The 25048-nt window shown below is 47.3% G+C and overlaps 1 protein-coding gene across 1 annotated transcript; it reads right to left on the bottom strand.

The window, feature by feature from the left end:
* Window positions 1–15724: 15724 nt before the first annotated feature.
* On the bottom strand, window positions 15725–24748 carry LOC142564232 (uncharacterized). Its single transcript, XM_075675155.1, has 2 exons — window positions 24101–24748; window positions 15725–20783 (listed from the first exon to the last, which is right to left on the bottom strand). Exons 1-2 carry the CDS (start codon window positions 24560–24562, stop codon window positions 20484–20486), a joined length of 762 nt encoding a protein of 253 aa, XP_075531270.1. The 5' UTR covers window positions 24563–24748; the 3' UTR covers window positions 15725–20483.
* Window positions 24749–25048: the final 300 nt, after the last annotated feature.

The raw sequence follows: 25048 nt of genomic DNA, 5'->3' as shown, positions 1-25048 counted from the left end.
CTTCCTCAGGTCTAGGCTAATTCGAGTTCTTACCATCCTATGGTCACTTCAGCGCACCTTGCCGAGCAGGTCCACATCTTGTAGGATGCCAGGGTTAGCGCAGAGTATAAAGTCTATTTCATTTCTAGTGGCGTCATTCGGGTTCCTCCACGTCTACTTTCGGCTATCCCGCTTGCGAAAGAAGGTATTCATTATCCGCATATTATTCTGTTCCGCAAACTCTACTAATAAATCTCCCCTGCTATTCCTAGAGCCTATGCTATATTCCTCCACTGGCTTGTCTCCAGCCTGCTTCTTGCCTACCCCGGCATTGAAGTCGCCCATCAGAATAGTGTATTTTGTTTTGACTTTACCCATGTACGATTCCACGTCTTCATAGAAGCTTTCGACTTCCTGGTCATCATGACTGCATGTAGGGGCGTAGACCTTTACGACTTTCAATTTGTACCTCTTATTAGGTTTCACAACAAGACCTGCCCACCTCTCGTTAATGCTATAGAATTCCTGTATGTTACCAGCTATATCCTTATTAATCAGGAATCCGACTCCTAGTTCTCGTCTCTCCGCTAAGCCCCAGTAGCACAGGACGTGCCCGCTTTTTAGCACTGTTTATGCTTCTTTTGTCCTCCTAACTTCACTGAGCCCTATGATATCCCATTTACCGCCCTCTAATTCCTCGAATAGCACTGCTAGACTCGCCTCACTAGATTTTCTTGTATTGCGATACAAATTATATGGACACTCTAGGCGCATTTTTTCTCTCGTCGTCCCCGTTCCCGTTACCGCGATGTTCGGTATGAAGTCCAAGGGCGACAACACCGTCGCCGCGCGTCGTGTGCTGTACGTGCGAGTGGAAAGCGCGCGAGGGAAGCCGCCGGTCGCGGCTCAACAAGGCTCGCTAAAAGCCAGAAAGCGGAGAGCAAACGCGCCGTCTTCCGTCGCGACGGAACGCGATATAAGACGTCGCGTTTGGTCTTCGCTTTCTGCCTTCGCGTGAAAGGCCGTGAGGGGATGGGAGGGAGGGAGGGAGGGCGGGCGGGGTTGGGCTCCGGCAGCACGTGCGCATTTCGCTACCGCACGCAATGGCACAAATGACGATCGCAGCTCAATCTCGCGCGCCATTTAAGGAGGAAAGTGGGGAGGCAAGCGAGGGAGGGAGGGGATGTGCTACATACCCTCAGGTGAACAACAGCTAGAAGCAGTGCAAAAGGTCCAGTGAACTGCTAGCGTCAATGTAAACACAGTTTTGTTCGTTTGTGATTACGCTCACGGAGTGCTAAATTCCTTTTTTTTTTTGTTCTGTCGTAGCTACATCAGAGTTGCTCAAACAAATCTTTTCTTTGGCATAGGTGTACTCATGCAAAGAATATTTCTAGGTAATATATTCATATCTTTTCGCGCTAGAAAAGAAAATAAACTTTAAAAATAGCGTTATCTCTGTTTACTTATTTCACACTTGATATCTAACGGGGGAAGCGGAGTGTCGAAGCACGTTGGTATTGGATGTAATCAGCCAGCTGTTCTCGTACAAAAAGAGTCATAAAGAGAATACAAAGATTGCAACAAAGTCACCAGAACGAGAACACGTGAAAGAAAAAGGAGCCGCGTTGATCGGCTGCTTTGTGGTAGGAGCCTTACAGGAAACCTCGTTTGGAATACATCGTCACTCCAGATAGAAATGCGCACTGAACATGCACCTGCTCCCTTCATAATGATTATAAAAAGCAACATGTCATTGTCTTTCAGAGTAAAATAAGTTATTTTTCAAAAAGAAGCGGTAATTGGAGAGGAACAACAGCAATGCTGAAAAGGAGGTTACTCAAATAACGGCAAAAAAAAAAAAAAGAAAGCAAGGAGCCCAACTAGCTTTTCATATTGCAAGCTCTCCCAAAGAACCGCAAATAAATTTAGGATTCGCTGAATTAGATCACTCTGCCAGGAGTATTAGGAAGCATGAAATACCTAGCACTGTACCCTTTCGTCTTTTGACGCCGAAATACATGGACATTTCATTTTCTTCATCTAGCGATTATACAGAGGCTTATGGGTTCAATAAAGAGCAGATTTCAGTGAAGACCATGGAAGTCATTGCTTAAACAATGGAAACCAAATTATTATATAAAAATATTTTTCAAGCTATCATTTAAATATTTCAAGCCGTTTCGTGGCCAATAACTGCGACGTAGCCATTCTCTTCGCAGTCGTTATTCGTAATTAAACGACGAGGACGAAAAGAATGTTACAAGCCGTTACTATTTCTATTCCTTAACACTTATATTGCCTTGACATGATCTTATTTTATTTTAAATGTATCAGCCGCTTATTGACCAATCCCCCGTGGTGGGCATGTGCGATATTGATGAAATGATCATGATCTTGGTCATCGTTGATTGAACTGCGCCACGTTGGGAAACCGCGCTGTCGCGGACGTCATTCGTCTGCGCATACTCGGTCACGGGTGCCATTTAAGTTGTGAACTTGATCAGGCCTCGCTGCCACCGCGACTGAGAAGCTGTGTGGATCCAATACTTTCTATTCGTGCCTTGGGAGACGGACCACTGGTGCCAGCAGCCATTCGCCTTCGCCAGCGTGGACGCGGCCGCTCTGCAGCAGGTCGCCGTTCAGCAGAACGCGAACGTGAGCCACAACTGCTGCAAGGTGTGCATCTTGCTAGAAGGCTATACAAGCGTGGGGAGTAGCATCGCCTCCCGTATTGACAATCATTTGCATGTAGTGACGTTGTCATCGCCAACGAGCGACCTGAGTTTCGTCGTATGTGAGCGCTGCCCGATGTCTGTGGGGTTTGGCAGTTTTTGTTCTCCATCGCACCGACATGTCACTTGCCTAAGCCACTGAAGGACAGCCTCGTTGGCACCGTGGTGCAGCCGTCGGGACTGCACCCGCCTGCTCAAGGAGGAACATTTCGTTGCCTTGCGTAGTACGCTGTACTCCGCATCGAGCCACAATGAAGTATTGGTGCTGCCGCTGGGCAGCAACACGACCCCAAACATTCTTCGCTACTGTGTGTTAAATAAGCTTTATTATTGCGTATTTCTTTAATTTCATAGCTTGATAAATTAAAATTTTTCGAAGACATACACGGTGATTTGCAATGCCGACATTGTTTGGTAAACTCGGATCAGTTTTCTTTAAGGGTCGTTTTAGCTTCGCTTTCTGGCCGCCTCCCCCTTTCAGGTTGGAAGAAAAGCAGCACATCCCATGTTCCGCTCATTACGTTCTGAACTTGGGCTGCCTCGCGTGTCACCCGCCGTGGTTGCTCAGTGGCTATGATGCTGGACTGCTGAGCACGAGGTAGCGGGATCGGCTCCCGGCCACGGCGTCCGCATTTCGATGGAGGCGAAAACACCCGTGTACTTAGATTTAGGTGCACGTTAAAGAACCCCAGCTGGTCAAAATTTCCGGAGTCCTTCACTACGGCGTGCCTCATAATCAGAAAGTGGTTTTGGCACGTAAAACGCTATAATTAAATTTTTTTTTGCCTCGCGTGTGATGACTGAGAAGACACGCCAAGGCTAGCTGTCCCATGTGAGAATGACAACAGTCGGAAAAGCGCTGGAAGACGGGAATAATATTTCATGTGGGGCCGCGGGATCCGAACAGGGTCTTTTTGAAAAATTGTTTGAGTGGCCTATGCATATAAAATGTACTAACTTATTAAGGCTTCCGCTAATCTGTAAAATGGACTCGAGACAGGATGTTGAACTTACTTCGTCTCGCACAAATGCAACCAGTGTACTCAACAAAGCGTTAGTTTTGTTCGCTGCCGGAGTGGTTTGACTTATCGTAGAGGCAGCCTTTGAAGGCGGCACTGCACACCTGCGATTCGACTCGAACTTGAAACTGCAGCACGTTCTTCGCCCGTGACAGCGCGCCACTTGCGCGTTACGTGCCATGAAAGCGCTGCTGGCGTGCAGGCGTTACATAAGACTTGACAAAACGCTGTACATATCTCTATTTAATATGCGTTTGTGTTTGTGTCTGTGTGTTCTGTTTGTTTGTGTATATGTGATCACTGTGTATATCTTAAATATCATCCCGCACCCGGAGATGCATGCCGGATGATAGGCTAAGCTATCATCTCCCGCATGTCATTATAGTTTGTTTATCTCTCTTTCTCTAATCAGCCGTATAAGTCGCAGTAAATATTTGCTTAACAACTAAACAAGCAGGGTATTATTCACTCACCGCAAACAGGGAGATTACGTTCGATGAGATCCGTTCACGTTTACCATAAAGACGCTTGTGACCTTAGACTTAGGTGCACGTTAAAGAACCTCGGGCGGTGAAAATAATCTCGAGTCATCTACTACGGTGTGCTTCATAATGATGTCGGTGTATATGCACGTAAAAGCCAAGAATTTTTGTTGCGAATTTTATCCAAAGAGAAGGTTTGCTTCAATATGATGTCATAATGTGATCGCATTTGTGATGTGAACGCACGCACGCAAAAGAACATCAACCTCCAACCGATATTGTACTGAGTAGTAACCAGTGGCGTAGCCGGAAATATCGTTGGGGGGGGGGGGGAGGGGGCTGACGTTGCAGCTCGACCTCCTCATAGAATTTGTGGGAGGATCAAATACATGATTAATAGCTGCATTGCCATTGCCAAAGATGCTGCAAACGAATTCTTGAACGCTGCGCACTGTCAATACAAGTAAAATATGTATTTTTTCGAAAAAGAATATACTCGGACGTCTCAAAAATTGTGCCCGAAATAACTGATATCAATTCTTCTATATTTTCTGGCTATTTAATAAGTAAAAAAATGTTACACACACTTAAGAAATATATCGGTTTGAAACTAGCAAAGCAGTGCATGCCGCTGATATGAAAAATGTAAGGGCCATGAACTGAACAAGTTGAGGACAAATATTTTAATGAATTTGTCATTCAAGAACTTTGTAAACATTGTTGTACATATACAACGGCCAGGAAATATATCAATGACGCTGTCCTTTGTTACAGTGTATTGCACAGGAGCAGCTGTCACCGGTCGTGTATTGTGAGTAATTGCACCGAAATTATAGTCACAACAGGGAGCACATATAAAAAGCAGGAGTTCTGCGAAATATACGAGGGCCAGTCAAATGGAAATGAGCCAATGCGAATATGTGACAAACGGGGTGTTTATTTAGAAGTAGTCGCCATGAGCTGTTAGACATTTGTCAGGCTGCCTAACGATTCGCGTGATTCCCGTCTCATAAAGTTCCTTGGGTTGCTGCCTCAAAAATCCTGTAACTGACTCTTTCACGTCATCGTCCGAGACGAATCTGGTTCCCTTGAGCTGTTTCTTTATATGTCCCAAAATGTGGAATTCTCAAGGTGACAGGTCTCGACTGTATGGTGGATGTTGCAGCGTCTCCCACATCAGCTTTGCCAGTTTATGTTAACCACATCAGCGACGTGGGAACGGGCACTGTCATGGAGGAAGATGACCCCATTCCTGAATTTTCCACGTTGTTTGTTCTTAATTGCGACATGCAGTCGTTCCGGCGTTTCAAAATATCGGAAATGATTGATAGTCTCTGCAGGTTAAGCAAAATCCATCACTAATGGCCCCTGACGATCAAAAAAAAAAAAGTCAGCAACACCTTTCCGAAAAAAATGACGGCCTTTGCTTTTTTGGGGGTGGTGAATTGGGATCTTTGCACTGTAAGCTTTGCCTTTGTGTTTCAGGCTCGTTGTGGTGCCAACATGATTCGTACCTCGTCCCAATTGCAGACAAGGAGTGCTCACCTTTTTGTGATACCGGATTAGATGAGTCAAGGTAGCGCCGTACCTGTGTGTCTTCTGGCGGTGGTTCAAATTCTTGCGCATCCATTGCGCGCACAAGAGCCGATAACCGACATGTTCATGAATTATGGTGTGACCCGAACCGTGACTGATGTTCACAGAACCTGCCAATTCGTCGATGCTTATCCTCCGTTCTCGTCTAATCAGCTCATGAACCTTTGCAGTTGTGGTGGGGGTGATTGCATAGTGGCTTCGGCCCGTCTTGGATGGTCTTTGCAACTTTCTTTTCCTTCTTTAAACCGTTTGCTCCAACGCTTCACAGTGGCCAATAGAATGCAATGTTCAACATACACGATAGCCATACAGCGACTAATTTCTTTTGGGGAAACACCTTCAGCTGTCAGAAACCTCGCTGTTCAACTTTTCGAGTGTTCATTATGTCACGCAACAATGTTCAGCGTAGTGTATGGAGAATTAAAACATTTATCCTGACACCTGCGTGCCACTTTTGTAAATGAGAGATGCCTGCATGCTACACGCATGCCTTGCATATAATTAACCGAACCATTATTGCACGGAGTGGGTTGGCTCATTTTCATTTGACTCGCCCTCGTACATTAGGAATTCGAAGATACAATGGGATAATACAAATGCGAAGATACAGCTTGATAAAGGTCAAACGTGTGTCACTGGAAACCAAGTTCAATGCACATATACACAAAACCTCGCAACAAGGAAGGAAGGAAAAAGTGGAAAAGGAAAGGCAGGGAGGTTAACCAGTTTAGCTTAACCGGTTCGCTACCCTACACATGGAGCGGGAGGGGGGGATGAAATATGGGGAGGAGAGAGACAGAGAGAGAGAGAGAGAGCACATAACACAGCACACACATCGTTAGTTACAGTCCGTCACTCTTGCGCGGTACGTGACATCACTGTCACAGCCGCTTGTCCAAGCCCGTCTCCTTCATAAACCGAAGTAGTCCCTTCGTCGCCTTCAGCTGCGAGGTCGTTTGCCGGTGATATGTCAAAATCGTTTCAACTGACAATGGTCTATTGTCAAGGTGCGCTAGAACGGACGCCAGGGACTGTCTGTAAATATCATATTCAGGAAAGTCGCACAGAATATGTTCCAGCGTCTCCTCGCAAAGACAGGCATTGCAGAGAGCGTTGTAGGCCATTCCAATGCGAAATGAGTAAGATTTCGTGAAGGCCACCCCTAGCCGTAAGCTATAAAGCAGGGTGGCCTCACTTCGGCGGAGTCCAGTTCGCATACAGAGATGCATCAAAGCGGGCAGGTCGTATTGACGATTGCTCCGGTTGGTCTATCTGCTTGGCGTGCACCACAGAGAGAGCGTGATCTCCCGTGCAAATACTCGAAGTCTGCTGGCTGCGTCGAACCGTGAAAGTGGCATGGCCTCTTCCTGTGTGTCTTCAAGAGCTGCCCGAGCGGCTTTATCGGCGTCTTCATTTCCTATGACGCCGCAATGACTTGGCAGCCACTGAAACGTCACGTGATGTCCTTTCTCATGTGATGTATGGAGTAGGCATCTAATATCGAACACGAGCTGTTCGAATGGCCCGCGACGCAGAGCTGATAGCACAGATTGTAGGGCTGCCTTTTGGTCACTGAAGATTGACCATTGTCGAGGTGGTTCCCGATTGACGAAACAAAGTGCAGCGCGAAGAACAGCTAATTCCGCAGATGTCGATGTCGTTAGGTGGTCAGTCCTAAAGCTGATGGTAATAGCTCTTGCTGGGACCACCACAGCACCGGACGAACACTGGATGTTTGTGGAACCAGCAGTATAAATATGTACACTGCCCGCGTACCTCTCGTGCAGAAGAAGCAGAGACAGTTGTTGCAGCACAGGCGACGACAGCTCAGACTTTTTCCTGATTCCTGGTACGCTGAGATGGACTGTGGGGCTGATAAGACACCAAGGGGGTATCGATGGTTTAGATGCAGCGGTGAAGCCCGAGGGAAGTTTGTCGTTGTACTTGACGATAGTTTTAGAGAATGATGCTTGGTGCCTGTCTGAAGGTAGTGTTGCAAGGTGGTGACAGGGGGCACATGCAAAATGTCTGATGTGCATTCTCAGGGCTTCCACCGTAATGTGAGTTTGCATTGGATGGTCCCGAGCAATCGCAATAGTTGCCTCTGTTGCCAGATGGTGGGAACAGGCACGGGCAACGTGCCTAATTTGCACTCTCAACACTTCTACCGCAATGTGTGTTTGTATAGGTTGGTCCCGGGCAATCGCAATAGTCGCTGCTGTCGATGTGCATTTCGGCAAACCAAGGCAAACTCTGAGTGCTTGAGCTTGTGCTTCCTGCAGAAAAGGAATATTTGTCTTGCAGGTGTTGTTCAGTACAGGTAGACTATATATTAAAAAACCGAGAAAGAGAGCCCTGTACAGTTTCAGCATTGCGTCTACTGACATCCCCCACGTCTTTCCTGTCAAGTATTTAAACAACTGGGAGGTTGCTGTCAGGGGCCGTTTCATGTAGGCCATGTGCGGGCTCCAACAGAGGTCTCGGTGGATAATTACGCCAAGAAATCTGTGGGATCTGACATAGGAAATGGTCCGCCCATTGATTGAGATGACATAAGGTGTCATTGGTTTGCGAGTAAATGCCACTAGTGCACATTTTTCTGGTGATATGCTGAGACCTTGTTTACACAAGTAGCTCGCCGTCAAAGTAGCCGCTCTTTGAAGCAGTGCACGTATCTGAGGACGTGTGACTGCTGCAGTCCAGACACAGATGTCGTCTGCGTATATTGAAATTTTGGTGGTAGTTGGCAAGTATTCAGCAAGTCCAATAAGAGTGGGGTTGAATAGCGTCGGGCTGAGTGCACCGCCTTGAGGAACGCCCCTGCTGGTATAGCGTCGCGTAGTTGGGCCATCGTCAGTTAACATATAGAAGGATCTTGCAGATAGGTAGCTTGCAATCCACAAAAAGACTCGACCACCTAGGCCAACCGTCACAAGAGCGTCGAGAATGGCCTCATGTAATACGTTATTGTATGCCCCTTTCACATCTAAGAATAAAGCTGTAGATAAACGCTTGCGGGACCTTTCGTGCTGGACATATGAAACAAGATCAACTACATTGTCGATGGAAGAGCGGTCACGTGGGAAACCAGCCATGAAATTCGGATAAACCTTGTAGTGTTCAAGGTACCATTCCAGGCAGCCAAGGGTCATCCGTTCCATTATCTTTCCTACACAGCTGGCCAGCGCTATTGGGCGGTAAGAGGTGAGCTCTAGCGGGGATTTTCCCTGCTTCAAGAGTGACACCAGGCGGCTTACTTTCCATTCGTCAGCAACATCTCCCTCCTGCCATGAGGTATTGTAAAGACTCAACAATGATATCCGTGCGGATTCTCCGAGATAGCACAGTCCTTGCTTTCTGGCGGCGTCTTCGGTCCAAAAAGCAAGGACTGTGCTATCTCGGAGAATCCGCACGGATTCTTCGACTGGCCGCCGTGTGATGAAGGGGGGGGGGGATTGGGGGTTAGTCTCTCCACCCCCGCCACCCCTGAACCCCATCAAGGACATAATAAAGTTTTATCTTTCTCTCCGAGATAGCACAAACCTCGGTATGATATACCATCTGGACCCGGAGATGATGAGCGCATGCAGAGAGCTAGTGCCGCCTCGAGCTCCCCCATTGTAAAAGGAAGGTCCATGCGGCAATCACGGGAAGGGGGGACGTCATCTCGGGCTGGAGGGTCTGGACGAGTCGCTTGGTCTGCCATCCGCGCACAAAAATTTTTTGCGACATCGATGTCTTGCTGCCCTTGGAAAAGCGCGAGCACCTTGAATGGAAAACGCTGTTCCGGAAGGCAACGCTGACCTTGCACCGTTTTCCAAATGTGAGACAGTGGCTTGCGGGGGTCGAGTGTCTGGCAAAACGTCGCCCAACGTTCCGACGCTAATCTATCCATTCGACGCTGAATCTTTTTTTGCATCCTCCTGGCTGCCCTAAGGTCATGGATTGATATTGTACGCCGATATCGACGTTCCGCCCGCCGACGAAGTACTCGAAGTCGCTCTAATTCTATGTTTAAGTCGTTTCGCGTGTAAGAGATCGTCAGCATGCGAGTGGCGTTTTGCATCGTATTTTTAATTGTTTGCTCTAACCCAGAGGGTAGGCCCTCGCGGCAGGCATCTTCCATATCAGATTTGAAGTTGGCCGATTGAGTCGTCCGAATGGTATTCCGTGGGCCAGATCTAGACGACAAGCCTTTGATGTTCAGATAGGTGGAAATGTGATCACTCCCATGTGTCTCAATATCTGGAAACCACTTCACACATCTAGCGAGAGAGTTGGAGACGAAAGCAAGGTCGAGGCAGCTGCCGCATGTCATGCCTCGAAGAAAGGTGTGGCTACCATCGTTCAGGAGAGTAAGGCCATAGTTGTAGGCGATGCTTGCTAATCTTCGTCCTCTTGCATTTGTCCTTGTACTTCCCCATGCTGGATGGTATGCATTGAAATCACCTGTGATTACCCATGGGGCGGGACAAACGCTCAAGATATCCACTAATCTTTTACTATCGTAACTGCTGGAAGGCGATATATACACGCCTATGAGAGTAAAAAAGAGTTTGTTCTTTTTTACTGTGATGCATATATATACAAATTGTCGTCATGGGGCGCAATTGGTTGCAGACCATAGGTGAGTTCACGACGAACAAAAACGATGATTTTGCTGCATGCACCATTTGTTGATGACATGATAAATTCGTACCCTGACAGGCTGATTGGTTTCGACAAGTTGGGCCCACAAATGACGATGAGTGGAAACACATTGGTGTTCACAAACTGACGAAAATCTGAAATTCGTGATTTTAGCCCTCTGGCGTTCCACTGGATGACGAATGCTGCCTTGACTTCTTTTCGGAAGGAAAGGGTGGAGTATGGGTAGCCATCTTTCTAGTTGAGGGATTCAAGCACTGGGCTTATGGCGTCCAGCACTTCAAGTGCGCTTCGAGCAGACGGTGTCCCCATGTCCACTAAAATTGCTCAGACGGCCTCCGACGTAGCACCGAGATGACTTGACGATCTGTTTTAGGTGAATCATCCATGGACGGAGAAGGCTCCGGTGGGGCAGAGACCTTCTGAGGTTCCTTAGCAAGGGAGCGGCTCGGTAGCGTAGGCCATTCCTCTAAAGAAAGAGTCTTATCTGATTCCCTCGTGGAAGTGGTGGGCCCTTTCGCGGCGCGACTAAGTGGTACCGTAGTGGAGTGGTTACTATCGCTTCGCGCATGCGCCTTCTTTGAAGATGTACGATGGTGCCGACATAGACGCCGGACTACTTCGGCTGCCTCCCTGTAGGCCGAATTGTCTCTGGCCATTTGCTTCAGAACCGCTCGCTTCCTCTTGATGCGGGGACAGTCTTTCGACGAGGCTGCGTGAGGGCCGCTACAGTTGCCGCAGTTCAGAACTGTGGCACTGCAGGTCTCTTCTGCATGAGGTTCAGCGCAACGGGGACACAGTAGCGAGTTGGGACACACTCCCTTGACGTGTCCTAGCCTGAAGCACTGGTGGCATCGAAGCGGCTTCTGGATGAATGGTGGAACCGGATGTCGAAAATGTCCGACTTTAACGTGGGATGGTATACAATCCCCCTTGAAAATTACTTTTACGCAGCGCGTATTCCCAAGGCGGCGCACTTGCGTAATGTTCGTACCCTCGTTTGCCGGCTCGATGAGGCTAGGTAAATCATCATTGGGAATGGAAATGGCAATGTCGTAAATTACACCGGCTATGGATGTGTCATCGATGGGGATGAAGGGGCGCATTTTGATTTCGCCTAGCTCCGTGATTTCTTGAAGTTTTCCAAGCACACTCGCGTTATACACGTCTATGGCGAGTATATTCTAGCGTGGATTTATTCTGATGTCTTTAATTTGATCCGGCACTGCACATTCCAGAAGAATGGACAGGGCTTGCCTGTTCAGCAACCGTAGGTTGCTTGACGGTTCTTCCGGCATAAAGATGATGACGTGTGGCCAGCGCGCAGGCCTTGACTTCATACTCGTTGTACTCGCAGGAGTTGACGGCGCAGTGTTGGCGATCTTTCTCTTCGTCCTCTTACTCCGGACGGGTATGAAGCCGTCGTCGGATGAGTCGTCTTCCGACATGAGTACAGCTCGGCGTCCTCGGTGTCACTGGGGGAGCCAACTCGCTTCCTTGCGGTTGACGGCCGTGAGGACTTCTGGCCAGGCGGGCCTCTGGCCTGCTCCGTGTCCATGGCTGCAAGACGGGGAGGCGAGGCACCTCGAAAGTCGAAGATTTCACCAAAAATTTACAGAGCACAGAAACAAGTGTTCTGTCAAGAAGACACTTCGTCGCAACAAGATAATTAAATATAGGTATAAGTCTCCGATTAATCTGTGTATCTAAGCAAAAGTCACTGTATATAATACGTCAAGTAAGGCAAATAAACGTGTTGCAGAACCACAGATTCACAGGTCACAGCACCCCATCCCTCCACTCCCCTTGTTGAATCGCGTGCGACAGGAGGCGGCGCGCATCCTCCCCGCTTTTTTCCCTTGCGCACACAAGGCTGAGCCGCCATCATCGGCTCACCCATGTGCCCCCCCCCCCCCCCCTACACTTTCACTCGTACATACCGCATGCGGCGCGCGGTCACGTTGTTATCGCCCTTGGACTTTATACGGAACATGAGAGCGACGGAGATTGCAGGTATGCACCTGGGGTGTCCATATAAATGCTACTGCAATAATATCATACCAGTATCCGGCAATTGAAGCGTCCCGTGGCCCATTACTTTCCGCAAAAGTAGACGTACCAAAATGGAACTTTCACCATGCGACAATTTGCGGCACCGCAACAGTGCTTCTTTTTTTCTTTTTGGGGGGGTGGGGGCATGGAAATAAAAATCGCAAAGGAAGACATGTTGGCCATAATCGAATGCCTACTTTGGGCACCTAATGTGGCTACCGAAGGAATATCGAAGAAAACGGGAGACGCTTGGTCCACAGAAAACCATACGCATACTCGGTATTGTTGCGTTCTCCAGGGTAGCGTACCCCACCGCTGCCGAGTTGTTGCGCCGCCTGTTTATCGAAGCTCGACCGACGTTACTATTGGGTAGCGTGGCGTTGTCGGCGGGCTTCAGGCATCCGGTAGACCATGGCGACCAGGCAAGAACGAGACGACTTCTAGGGCGAGACTTGCACGGTTTATTCAATGGTTGGTGAAAGATTAGAAGAAGAGAAAAAGTGAAAAAGTACATTGCGGGGCCCCTTAAATAGGTCCCCTAAAATTATAGGCGGGATCTTGCTCACGTCAACGTCATGTGAGCCGCACTGCGTCTGGTTTTGGAACGGCGGCTGGTCCCACTTTCTCCGGTGACGTTGTTTTGCGGCTGGTCCCACTTTCTCCGGTGAGCCTAGACGGGCTTGCCTCCGCAGGTGGCACCCAGCAGGTAACGTTATAAGACATCGTCGGGGCTTTGTAGCAGGTTATACTTTCGGTGGGCCTTTCTTCTAGGCGAGGTTGGTTCTCGGAAAGTGCTGACAGTTTGTGGAAGGGGTCCCTCTTTGAGTGGCACCGTTTGTGAAGAGCGTTCTGCCGCACACACACAAAGGGGCTGTGAACAATGCGGGGCGTCCGCTCGACCGGCATCCACTCGACATAACCATAACAAATTAGGAGTCCATTCTTCGTTTCAATGAGGCATGGTGGCCGAGCATGCTTTTTGCTCTGGGTGCTACGCTCCAACCGTAATAGTATCCCACACCGGCGAGACAAAATTTTCCGCAGAGGTTGCGCTCAAGCAAACGCGTTGCAATCCGTCCAGTTGCCGCAATGATGGCGGCAAGCGACCATTGTTTTTTGTTCTCGTCTGCTAGCCAGAAAGCGTCGAAAACTCTACCAGGCCAAACTCCACTGGGCCAGAGAAAACGAACGCGCACCGAAGGGCACCACGCGGTGGTCGGGGCAACACGAGAAAAACGCATGCGCTCACGTTGGCTCTGGCAGTCCGCGGGTAGCGAGAACAAGAAAATTGAAACGGCTAAATGTGTCCTCGCGAATAAAAGTCAAAGTAGAAAAATAAATAAGAACGTAGTTACCTTCGCTGGTTTTCGTGTCTTGACATGGATGCTTTGGCGCAAAACATGCTAATATTCTTTTGTTTCACACGACGGCAAAAAAGAACCACCACTACGCTTCGTCTCAGCGGACCTCACTGCGTGATTTGTCAACTAGCCTGAAAGTGTGTTCGTATGGCTTGTCTAGTCAATGCACATTTGGCGTCAAATGTTTATAACAAAATCAAACCCACAAAGTTCCAGAATTGAAAATCTAAATAAAGCACGACTTCGGAAATGTCAGTGCACCATGCACTCCGTAGATTCCGGGGCCTCCGCGAGATGCCGCGTCCTGCCCGTTCCATATCAAAACGCCCTTGAAACTTTGTGCTCGGATAGTACTCCTTGCGTTATGTGTCTCCTGGCCTATGAGCGTTGCAGCGAAATCCAGCCCGAGTTCGCAGTGTTCAAGCTGAAATGTCTTTTCGAGCATGAAAAAGACATTCTAGACAAAATCGAGCATTATTTTCGGCACCAGAGGTTATTTTGGTCTGTAGTGAATGACAGCACGGAAAAATTTTTTTTTTTGGGGGGGGGGGGAGGGGCTGAAGCTCCATAAGCCCCGCCCCATACTAGCTACGGCCCTTGTAGTAACAACAGCGTGCTAATGACCGGGCGTATCGCTGCCATGATGACTCTTCTTTTCAGTGCTTCAAAAGTGGGAGGGATGTAAAGCAATATTTTTTGGCTTCGCTTAAACGTGGAGTCTAGAAAACAAGGAAGACTCTGCTAGCTCATTTTTGGACGCACTTGATCAACAATTTGATATCTGTACTTTTATTGAGACCTGCTTTTCGGATGACTGCCATGTTATTCAGTTAAGGTGCTTATACAGTTTTGCGAAGCATCACGAGAGGAGGCGGTGTGGCTATATATACGTTAAATATCAGTTTTCAAACTGCTTCAGAGTACTCACTGATGAATGTGCATTACGAATGTGTATAGATAAAGTGGCTTGATACAGTCATTGTCGTTACTTATAAACATCCATTTTGTTATTGAGTGGCTATATAAATATCGATGCATTATCGAAGGACGCTTGTGCGTAAAGAAGACTCCATGTTTCTTTTTGTTTTGTGTGTTGAAATGTTATTCACGTGCTGACAAGAGTAACAAACACGTCTGAATTGCTATTTGTTCCATAAAAATATCAGAAATAACATTGACGTGATCACTTGCCCACGCCCCCGTTTTTTAGCTTCTTTCACCCTGGTTTTATGAACTATTATATAACTTTATAATACAGCGTTGCCTTTCAGTGAACTTAAAAGAACCATGGGAAATCAAGGAAACCGTAAAGAAACGCTTCCCTTCTGAAAAGAATGAAACAGCTTGATAAGTTTTTTGTTCCATTTATTTAAAAAATCTGTCTGTCGAATATACAATGATAAGAAACAAATTGTATTTCGATATTAAGCACAACATAATTCATAACATTAAAGTACGATAACCAGTATTTCTAAATATAGAAGGAAAACATGAAAAATGTGTTGCCGAGCTTATGGTAACGAGAGGCCAGATATTCCAGATTTCATAATCGAGGATGTACCATGCTCAGGCGCCTTACTTTGCTGGTGTTTCAACGACTGCGGTCCTCAGTAGGAGTAGTTGCACTTAATACATATCTGGTAGCGTCGGATAATTCATTTATGGCCGCATCATAAATGCACACTCTGCTGTTAAGATTAAACAATAACATCGCATATTAACTAAAACCGCAGACGAATGAGGCCGTCGAGCAAGGTTGTAATCTGGGATTGTCGGTGTGTCTGTCACGAAGACCTTCACTGTAGCTCAACTAGCAGACGGAAACAAAGGAGGAACAGAGCGCACACACAGCGTTGACTTTCAACAATGTTTTATTTCTGGTAAACAGCGACACTCGCACAGTCGGCATCAAAAGTTGTCCGGACCGTGGAATCTGAGAAACGTTGAATTGCCGACCAGTTTGAGACCATAGCCAGTAATAAGAAGAAAAAAAACACTATGTTGTTTGCATATAGTATACAGGGTTTAGTACAGGGTGGATGCTTCCAAATAACAGGCAGCGTGCTCAGGCTGTGGAAACATTCAGCTTTTTCTCCGATTCCGTGATCTGTAAATTTTTCCCTCCGACTGCAGATTTCGCACGTGACGTCACAGAGAAAGAAATAAAAGGAAAGGCAAGGAGTTAACCAGGTTGCACCTACTTTGCTACCCTACCCTGGGGAGGGGGAGAGAGCAGAAAAGAAAGAAGGAAAGGGAGAAAAAAAGGAAGAACAAGTGATGCGTGAGCACACCCATAACGGCGTTCACCGCGCAATCGCACGTGGTCGTCACATCACAGAACACGTGTATAGACTTAGGGATAACAAATAAACGTCAATATTAAACACATTGTAAAAAATGTCACTATTATTGTCGTGTACTCCTAACGCATGCGTAAGAAAAAATCTGTATCTTTGTTTGATAGTGAAAAATGATGTCTTCGTTACTAGCGCACGCATCACAGCATGTCTCCATGTAGGCACATACAATGATTAGGTGCTTCGGTACCCACACTTGCTTTTCTTGCTCGGATAACCGCATCTTAAAATCGAAGAGCACAGCACTTGCGTCAATGAACGCCAAGAAAACCATCCGGCGACGATTTGTGTGTGCTTCCTGAGTCGCTCATTCAAGACATGTGTGTCACTGTTTTCCGGAAGCAAAGCGTTGTTGGAAGTTAGCGCTGTGTAGATATGTGTCCTATTCCGCCCCTGTGCATGTCCACGAGCAAGCTGTGCTACGTTGAACGCGTCTGAATATGGCCCACACTGTTATCAGGCCACTGTCGCATATTTATTTTTTTTTTTAAAGTCAGCGCTGCGTCTGTGTACATTCTGTGCCTCCTTAATCTCCGTCGGTTCCCGCGCTGTTGCCTTCTACTATGTTCAACCAACAAAGCCAACTGGTTACTCTGCCCATATGCGCAACTTGATACTAAATTCTGGCACAGTCCTTGATCAATTGAAGGTTGTACAGGTATTTGTCATTTTTAAGGGCGGTGATAAAAATGACATCAATATCTATACGTAGCTAGGTCTTTCTATTTTTGCCATTACTTTCAAAAGTGATAGAAGATAATAAATACACTACTTTGAAATTTCCCTAGAGCAAACAAGACGGTTATAAAACGTCAATACGGTTTTCAGAAGACACACACACACAAAAAAAATTAAAAATTAACCGAGATGGCCTTACTTGATATAAAACATAACATTATTCAATATTTCCGGCGTAAGTTTCTGGCGGTAGGAATCTTTCTAGACTTCAAGAAGGCCTTTGTTTCAGTAAATAATGATATTTTACTACCGTAACTGTGGAAGTGTGGTATCTGAGGGAATGTTTAGAAAATTCGTAAGGTGCTACGTTGAAAGCCATTTGCAAAACACCAGTTATTACCACAGTTAAACATAACGCAAGAAATATGGCTTAGATAGCACGCGATGCACCACAGGATTCAATTCTAGGCGCGTTACATGTTCTCGTTGACATAAACGACATTGCAAACATACTACATACGCCCGAGAACATTCTATACGCTGACAGCACACATTTCTTATTATTTACTATTTATTTTATTTTTGTCTTGAGCGAGAGAAATAATATTACATTTCTTTGGAAAAGCTATCTTTTTAGGTTCAGGACAAATAAATTAGAATTAGCTGCTAGAAAGACAAAGTATACACTGCTTTTCAACACATAATAAGCCTATTGAGCAGGAGGCTTTTGTCCAATTCAATGGGCAATCTGTTAACCATGCCATATCGCATAAATGACGTCAAATTTCATGAAATCTCATGTTGGTCTGTCGACCCCAAATATGTCTATACTAACACTTAGTGTTATATCAGTACTGTTCGCAAATTAAGAATCAGGCTTCCACAATGAGTAAAAAAAAGCAACTGAATCCACTCACATTTACAATATTGTCTTTTACAACGAAAGCTAAGACAGTAGCATTCGCGTACTACAAAAAAGAGCTGTTCTGTTGATTGAAGGAGAGGCGTGTCGCTATAATACGGCTCCTACTTAAAAAAATAAATAAAAATGCTAACTGTTACAAATATCACGAAGAAAAAGCATTTGGTACATATCAGCAAATCAAATGCATTCCTGCAGTTTCTTTTCTAGAAAGTATTTTCGGCAAGACCACAGTCATTGCCTAAATGACGCAAATCTACAAAAAGGGGAAAAAAAAGAACACACAACAAAAACGTGCAAATTATGGCATCCAGATGCTATGCTCCATCTCGCAAACTTCGCGCAGAGCAGCGAAGGCTAGTGCTCGCGTCAGCCAACCAGAAACGAGAGCCGGTTCCCTAATCCAGAGGAAGGAGACGGAGGGCTCACCCATTGCGCACTAAGTAATTCTTCCGTGACGCATCGATTCAACAACGCGACTAGGCGAGCTAGAGGGCACGTGATTTGGATGCAAACAACGCTAAAAACGGTATAATACAAGAAGCGTGCAAAACAGCGCGATGACTTGTGCCTTCTTGTTTTGGCCCGTTTTTGGCGACCTCTGCTTCCCAAGATTCGACTCCGTTGTCGTGCATCAGGGGCGGACAGTGGAGGAGCCCTTATTCTAGCTCCTCTTTCCTCGTCGGCTGACGCCACCTATCACTCCTTGTCGCTGCACGGAGTTGGCGAGATCAGTTCCTGCATTTTTTAAACCAGCATGTCTCGACTTCCGTTATTGAAAAGTGCGTCTCAAGACTGTCCTTCATGAAGTAAGAGAATATATTGCTGCTTATTAGCAACTCAGAAGTAGCTCCGGACGAGGACGAATTTTTGTTCGACTACGAAGCTTTGTTTCTGAGAAACACGGCCGTGTGGGTTTCCTTTGTAGCTTGATCGTGCTGCTTACGGGTAGATGTCGATTTTTCCGTTCCTGAACATTCCCCCACCTTGCGGAATTCCGCAGAACTGATTTGCCATATTAAAAGTAGCTCAACATCACGTTTTAGTTGCTGTTTGAATGGGCTACTTATGTTTGTTTGCAGGAAATTTTCAGTCACGAATTCCAGACACACGTTTGCTTCGCTTCCGCTATGTACTTCGTGTGCACACTTTCATATGTACTAATACTCGTTTTCCAAATCGCTGTTCTGAAAATTATCGGTTATAAATTTTAGAATTTTAATTTCCTATTTTGCTACGCGCTAAGGACAGTGTTGTTGTTTCTTTGTACTGCCTTAATTGTTACGGTGCATATCGAGCACTGTGTCAAGGGAAATTTAGGTTGATGGGTGGGTATTAGATGCTTCATTGCCTTTTTGCTGGTTCCCTAGACATGTGTTTAGTTCCTATCGTCCGAATAAAAATTCAGATTCGATTACATTCAATTGAGAGTGAAGCCATCGATGAAACTGTATGGAAATACAAAGAATGAATTCACAAACTAAATGCCTTACGACATTTAAAACGGCAGTGTCGTATTCTTTGAAGCTAGATCAGGCTGCCTGAGAACGGGAAGTAATAGGACAAATTTTTCCGACGACCACGATTCGTTCATAGCGCGTTGAAATTATGCAAGAACTATTAAGCATGTCCTCATTAAGTATATTAAGTATGTCGCAGATCAAAAGTTAAATCCTGGTATTTTATGTGAAAAAAACCACGATCTGATCATGAGGCACACCATAGTGGGGAATTCCGTATGAATTTTGACCACCTGGGGCTCGTTAACGTGCACCTAGATATAAGTACAGGACGCGTTTTTGCATTTTTCCGCCATCGAGAGCCACCAGATGAAGGAACGCGTAAGAATGGACCATATAGTGATGGCTCGCACGACCTTCAAACTAGTAAAGGCAGCGAAAGTGCCTTGAATCTGCTAAACCCATGCTGCTGATTCGGCATTCCCCACGTTTCTCAAGAGTCAACGCATTGAGGGCTAATCTGCTGAGAAAACTAAACGTCAAATCACACGACTGCAAATGCGACCGGTCCGTTTCGCGCCTGCATTCGCCAACCCGCAGATGCGCCTCTGCAACGAGCGGGCGGTCCTGCTTTCGCGAATCGCTTCTTGAACTCGAAAGTTTTATTGGTTGAAACATAATAAGACGCTGGTCACATTTAAAAGAAAGAGATAGAGATAAAGAGCAAAGGTGTTTCGGATTGTGTAGAAAAGACTCCAGACGAGGCTCCCGTGTGGGCGCTCCCGCCGTGAAAGTATTTTTTTTCCCTCAATTTCTTAGCAATTTGTAATGTGGTCGAAGATATACCCGTTTTAAGCGCAATAAAAATGGGTAAGAATAGCTAGTAATTTGTTGGTTGGCGCCGCTGCGAAACATCTTAATTCCATCGCGGACAGACGTATACAGGCCGTACGATCCAGCGGCAAGTGCCCACAATAGCACGCGCGAGCTAATGTTCCATCCTTAATTAAAAAAAAAAGACTACATGCGTCTTAAGCGGTTATTGAAGCCTGAGCACTATTAACTGATCGCCCACGAAATGCGCACCAGATTCTCCGAATCAATTCGAGGCTGCGCCGAACGTGCTCGCCGCGCGACAATGCACACATGGGCGCGGCGACGCGTTCGATTTCGACGTCACGCCGACGGCGGCTTTCTAGCCGGTGAAATGGACGATCTGGTAGACCGTCTCGGTGTTGGCCGCAGCGGACCCGGTAGGCGAGCTGGTGGCACTGCAGCGGTAGACACCGTAGTCTGTCGGCGACACCCCGTAGATGTGCAGCGAGGCGTGGTGTCCTCTCGAGTCGGCGAAGAACTTCCGGTCGGCCAGGTCCAGATGCCGGTAGACGCAGCCGTACTGCACGGGACAGAAGCACGGCCCGCAGCTGGGCAGTGGAGGACGCCACGCGACCGGCGGCTGGCCCCGCGGAAGCGTCGCCTTCACCCACACCACGTTCTGCGAACAGTGAAACGCGCTCATTCCTCTCGCAAGCTCCTGGCATGGCATGGCGTGCCATGCCATGCAGGTGCGTGCTCTACATAAAAGCACATAACGCAGGCCGCCAGGACGGGGATGACCCCGCAGGGCCCTGGCTAAATTTGCCCAAAGAGGCGCGGCCGTCTCCTTTGCCGCAGTCACTCTAGTACACCTATTTAGCTATAGTTCACAACATCCACGGCAGCGTATACGTTGGTGTGACTATAATAAAACCTCAATTTTATTTAATGCAGTTCGCTCTTCTCTAGACATAGAGCTCGCCTGCAGGAATAGTTTCGGCCATAAATCGCCCTGCTTCCATCACGGAGAGTGCACAATTCAACATAGAATTCAACTGAAATGCAAATTAACAGAAGGCTTTGGCATGAAGGCATATTGTGGCCTTAGTAACAGGCCAGATAGACCGTTATATCATGCCCACCGTGCAGCGTAAGTACATATACAGGGTTTTCTTGTTTCTTTCTTTTGGGCAATGTAGATTTTCGATAATAGGGATATAAGCGCAGTGAACGTGGCGTTTTTGCAGATGAGTACCTTGGCTAGGCGGATATACTTTGTCTCTAATAACGCGAACTTTAGAAGACTGATTAAAAAAGATTCGTTAATTAACATTTTACTAGTGTCTGTGGGGCAGTTGTCTCAGTGGAAAATTTGATGGCAGTCACATTTTTAATGCACCCCCATTTTTTAAACACCTTGAAAATCGCACTTCGATATGTTCATCATCAAATTGCAAAGCTCAATCGAGGCAATGTCGAGACTGAGCGCGTCCCGCTATACGCGTCAGACGGCAACGCCCCGCGTAGAGAAGCGTGAGGGAGGTGAAGTTTGAATGACCACATGCCGCGGCAAATCCTGACCCGACACACTGCAGCCGCATATGCTTGCCAGGCGAAGCGTGCCGTATCAGTAGCTGCCGCGACTGGCCCGAGACGTTCGGTTTCCAACTTCCGCGCGCTCGTCGTCGCGGGGCGTTTCGGTCTGATGGCGGGGCCGGCTTTCTCGCGCTCTCGCGGCGCTCGGTTTCGAGATTGCCCGGATTTACCGTTGAAATTCCATGATAAATATCTCGAATTAGGTGCGACTTTACAGATAAAAAAAATGAGGGTACAATGAAATGTGAGTGCCTTCAAATTCTCCATTCAAACAACTGCCCCTAAGGCACTAATACAAAAATTAATTAATATTTTTTTTCGTTAATGAGTCTGCTGAAGCTCACGTTATTAGCCGCAATATGTGTCGGCCTCGCCTAGGAATTCGTCTGCAAGAACGCCATGTTGGCTGCGCTTATAGCCTTCTTATATAAAAAAAAATTTATGTTGTCCAAAAAGAAAAACGCCCTATACATACCACTTACTTCCTCTGGAAAGGGGAAAACACAGAAATGTCGGTTCACGCTGGCGGTCCTTCGTCGCAAAGCCTGGCGTTTGCCTCAGACGCAACTGAAACGACCTTTTCATGGCTCTCTTGCACTGCTAAGAATGTACACCGTGGGAAAATTAGTGAAGGCCCACAGTTCAACCACACGAAATATATAAAAGCGACCTGCAACACATATGGCGCTAATTAACGGAAATATTTCGTCATTATGCAACGCCCAGCATCCTCTTCTTGAGGGCGGCTTTGATCCGTGCACGCCGGCAGAGAGACAAATACATAATCTGCTTCCGCTTAAATAATGACTACCCCAGCTAACCCACATATTAGCGTCCTTAATGGGGCTGAATAGGCCCCGCATTCATTGATGTTTTCTTAACGTCTCGGAGCAGAAACGGCGCTCGAAACAAGCTTCACCTAGAGACCAGTTATAATGTAGTCATTGCATCTTTGTACTGCGAACAGCGGTTCCTATTGATAAACGCCCGAAGCACGCTGTCATATCAATATCCACATGCTATAAGTAGCTATATATCCAAACAAATGTAGGATGCAACTGCAGAATCATTACTAGGTTAGTTATAAATATCTCATATACATGACACTCAAACCCTCTTATAACAAACCAGTGGATTCACGAAAATTAATTCGGTAATAGCCCAATTATTTAGAAATGACTGTACCCGCGTATGATGAACTTTTGTTGATAGTTCATGATACGCGGGTACGTTCCGAAAAACAGCAAGACATATATGCCCCGCTAATTGGTAAAAACATGCAGTGTATTTTATTTATGTGGTTAGGCGCTTAGCTCCGCCTCCCCACTCCCTGGAACAAGCCCCTGGTTTGTGTTACGGAATGTTGAGTTCGGCACAAGCAATATCTTTTGCATGGATAGCACTCGTGGAGTTATTGTTATTCTCTATGGTAAATAAGTATCGTATTTGAGTTCGCTGCGGTTTGAACTCTATAACGACGCATCCATTACTTGCTTGCGCAGCAGCGTTGCTTGGACATATGTGCGGGCTCAGATGCGCACCTATGTTTGCTTTCTCGGGGCAATCGGATGAAACAACGTGTTTCAGCACCTCAGTGATGACGTTTAAAAGTCCTGTCGTTATTAGGGCTACTTTCGTCGACAAGCAATAAATGACGCGGCCGGTGTGAAATGGACAGTACATCATCCGCCGACGACCTGCTTATACCATTATTTGCAAGAGCGTATGCAAGATTGATAGGTTCAGCAGTGATGCTCGGTTAGAGTAATCAGACTTTGGTCGCGCGTTGCAGCTCAAAAGCGAGCGAGGCTGTTTCCACAGTTACTCCTAACGGACAGGACCAGACTGGTCAAAGTAGCTACAAAAAAAGAAAAAGAAAAATATATATAGAAAGAGAAAGAGAGAGCCCTCATAAGGAAATAAAATATAGAAAGATAATGCAGCACCATCCTTATAAGCTACCAGTGTCAGTTTGAATTTACGTAAATGGGTCCCGATCATTAAACACCAGAAAAACGAAAAAAAATGATGGGCGTCACTATCCTGCCTTGCACGAGAAAATTCGCGACTCAATCAGACGTGCATGGAACACCGTTCGAAGACAGGAAAAGTGCAATGAAAAAAAATTAAGAAAAAAAAAACGTTTTCAGAGTATTCGAGCACCCGCTACGATCGCGGAGCGCTTATGGCATTCTGTTGTGTAGCTAAAGGTCACGGGTTCGATATCTGGCATTAACAGTCGCTGTACTCCCCCCTGTTCCCTCCCCTCCTTATTACCACGTCCACCGTATAGACGGTGTATATTTTTGGGTTGCTACAACAAATAAAAAATCAATAATTTCAGCAAGTGTGAAGAGCTTGTGAGGGGTGAAAGTGTAATCGAAGAGCAAGTGTCTTTACCGAGACCAGCTGATCTCCGTGCAGGTCGCAGACTAGCTCGACGTCGCGTCCTCCGTTCAGGTAACGCACCGTGCCCATGCCAAGAAATTTGCCCGGGAATGGGTCCAAATTTTTCGGTGTCGGTAGCCTCGGGTATGATGGAACCCAGGGTCCTGGATAGGGCAGGGACGGAGGTGGCGGCGGTGGCGGTGGAGGTGGGGGTGGAGGCAGCGGAATGACTGGGTAGCGGCCGTCGGGGTAGCCCTGCTGATAGCCGGGCGCGTATGGGTAGCCGTGAGGCTGGTGGTAGCCATGGTGCCCCGAGTGAGGGTACTGGAAGCCACCCACGGCGGACGCCGGCTGGTACAGCCAGTACTGGTGGTGGCAGTCAGTGCGCGGCGGCTGCGGTGCGGGTTGATGGTGCGCCGTGCTCTGGCGCCGGTCCACCGCTGTGAGCAGGCAGAGCAACAGAGCTGTCCTCATAGCGCGCTGGCGTCTCTCGGCACTGTCGGGCGGCACCCACGAGATCGCGGCTCTTTTGCTTTTCGGCCAGGAAAGAAGGACCGTCTCGGGGCATCAGCCAAGCCGAACGGGCCGAGAATCGTGCAAGGACGGCCTTGCACGCCCGTCTCCAGGGCCGCCTGATGACGACCCCCGGCGCGTCCAGGTGCCGCGTGCTCCCGGCGTTGGCGAAGCTGCCAGAAAAAGCGGTGCGCAGGCGGCGGCTTTTGTCCGGCTCCGCGCTGGAGGCGCCTTTAATGAGGGCCCTCCCCAGCGGCCATTCCTTTCACGGATGACACTGCTCGTCTCGACGGCTCTGCTGGCCGGAAGCACGCTGCGCATACCTAGCGCTCAACGCCCATCTCGTTACTCGCCGAGCGCACGCGTCACAAATTCACGGTGGATGCTTGTTCGTCTTGTCCCTTTGAAAGTAACAGGGAACGAAGGACCTCGCAAGTGTTAATATAC

The sequence above is a fragment of the Dermacentor variabilis genome, chromosome 1, assembly GCF_050947875.1.
Source record: "Dermacentor variabilis isolate Ectoservices chromosome 1, ASM5094787v1, whole genome shotgun sequence".
In the NCBI taxonomy this organism is placed as follows: domain Eukaryota; kingdom Metazoa; phylum Arthropoda; class Arachnida; order Ixodida; family Ixodidae; genus Dermacentor; species Dermacentor variabilis.
The sequence above is the reverse complement of the archived record's forward strand: the minus strand, read 5'-3'. Positions and strand labels throughout refer to the sequence as shown.

Coding starts and splice junctions, on each gene's coding strand:
- LOC142564232 (XM_075675155.1), bottom strand. CDS start 24,562: ATGAGGACAGCTCTGTTGCTCTGCCTGCTCACAGCGGTGGACCGGCGC. Junction 20,784..24,100: donor ACGGAGATCAGCTGGTCTCG/GTAAAGACACTT, acceptor CACTGTTCGCAG/AACGTGGTGTGGGTGAAGGC.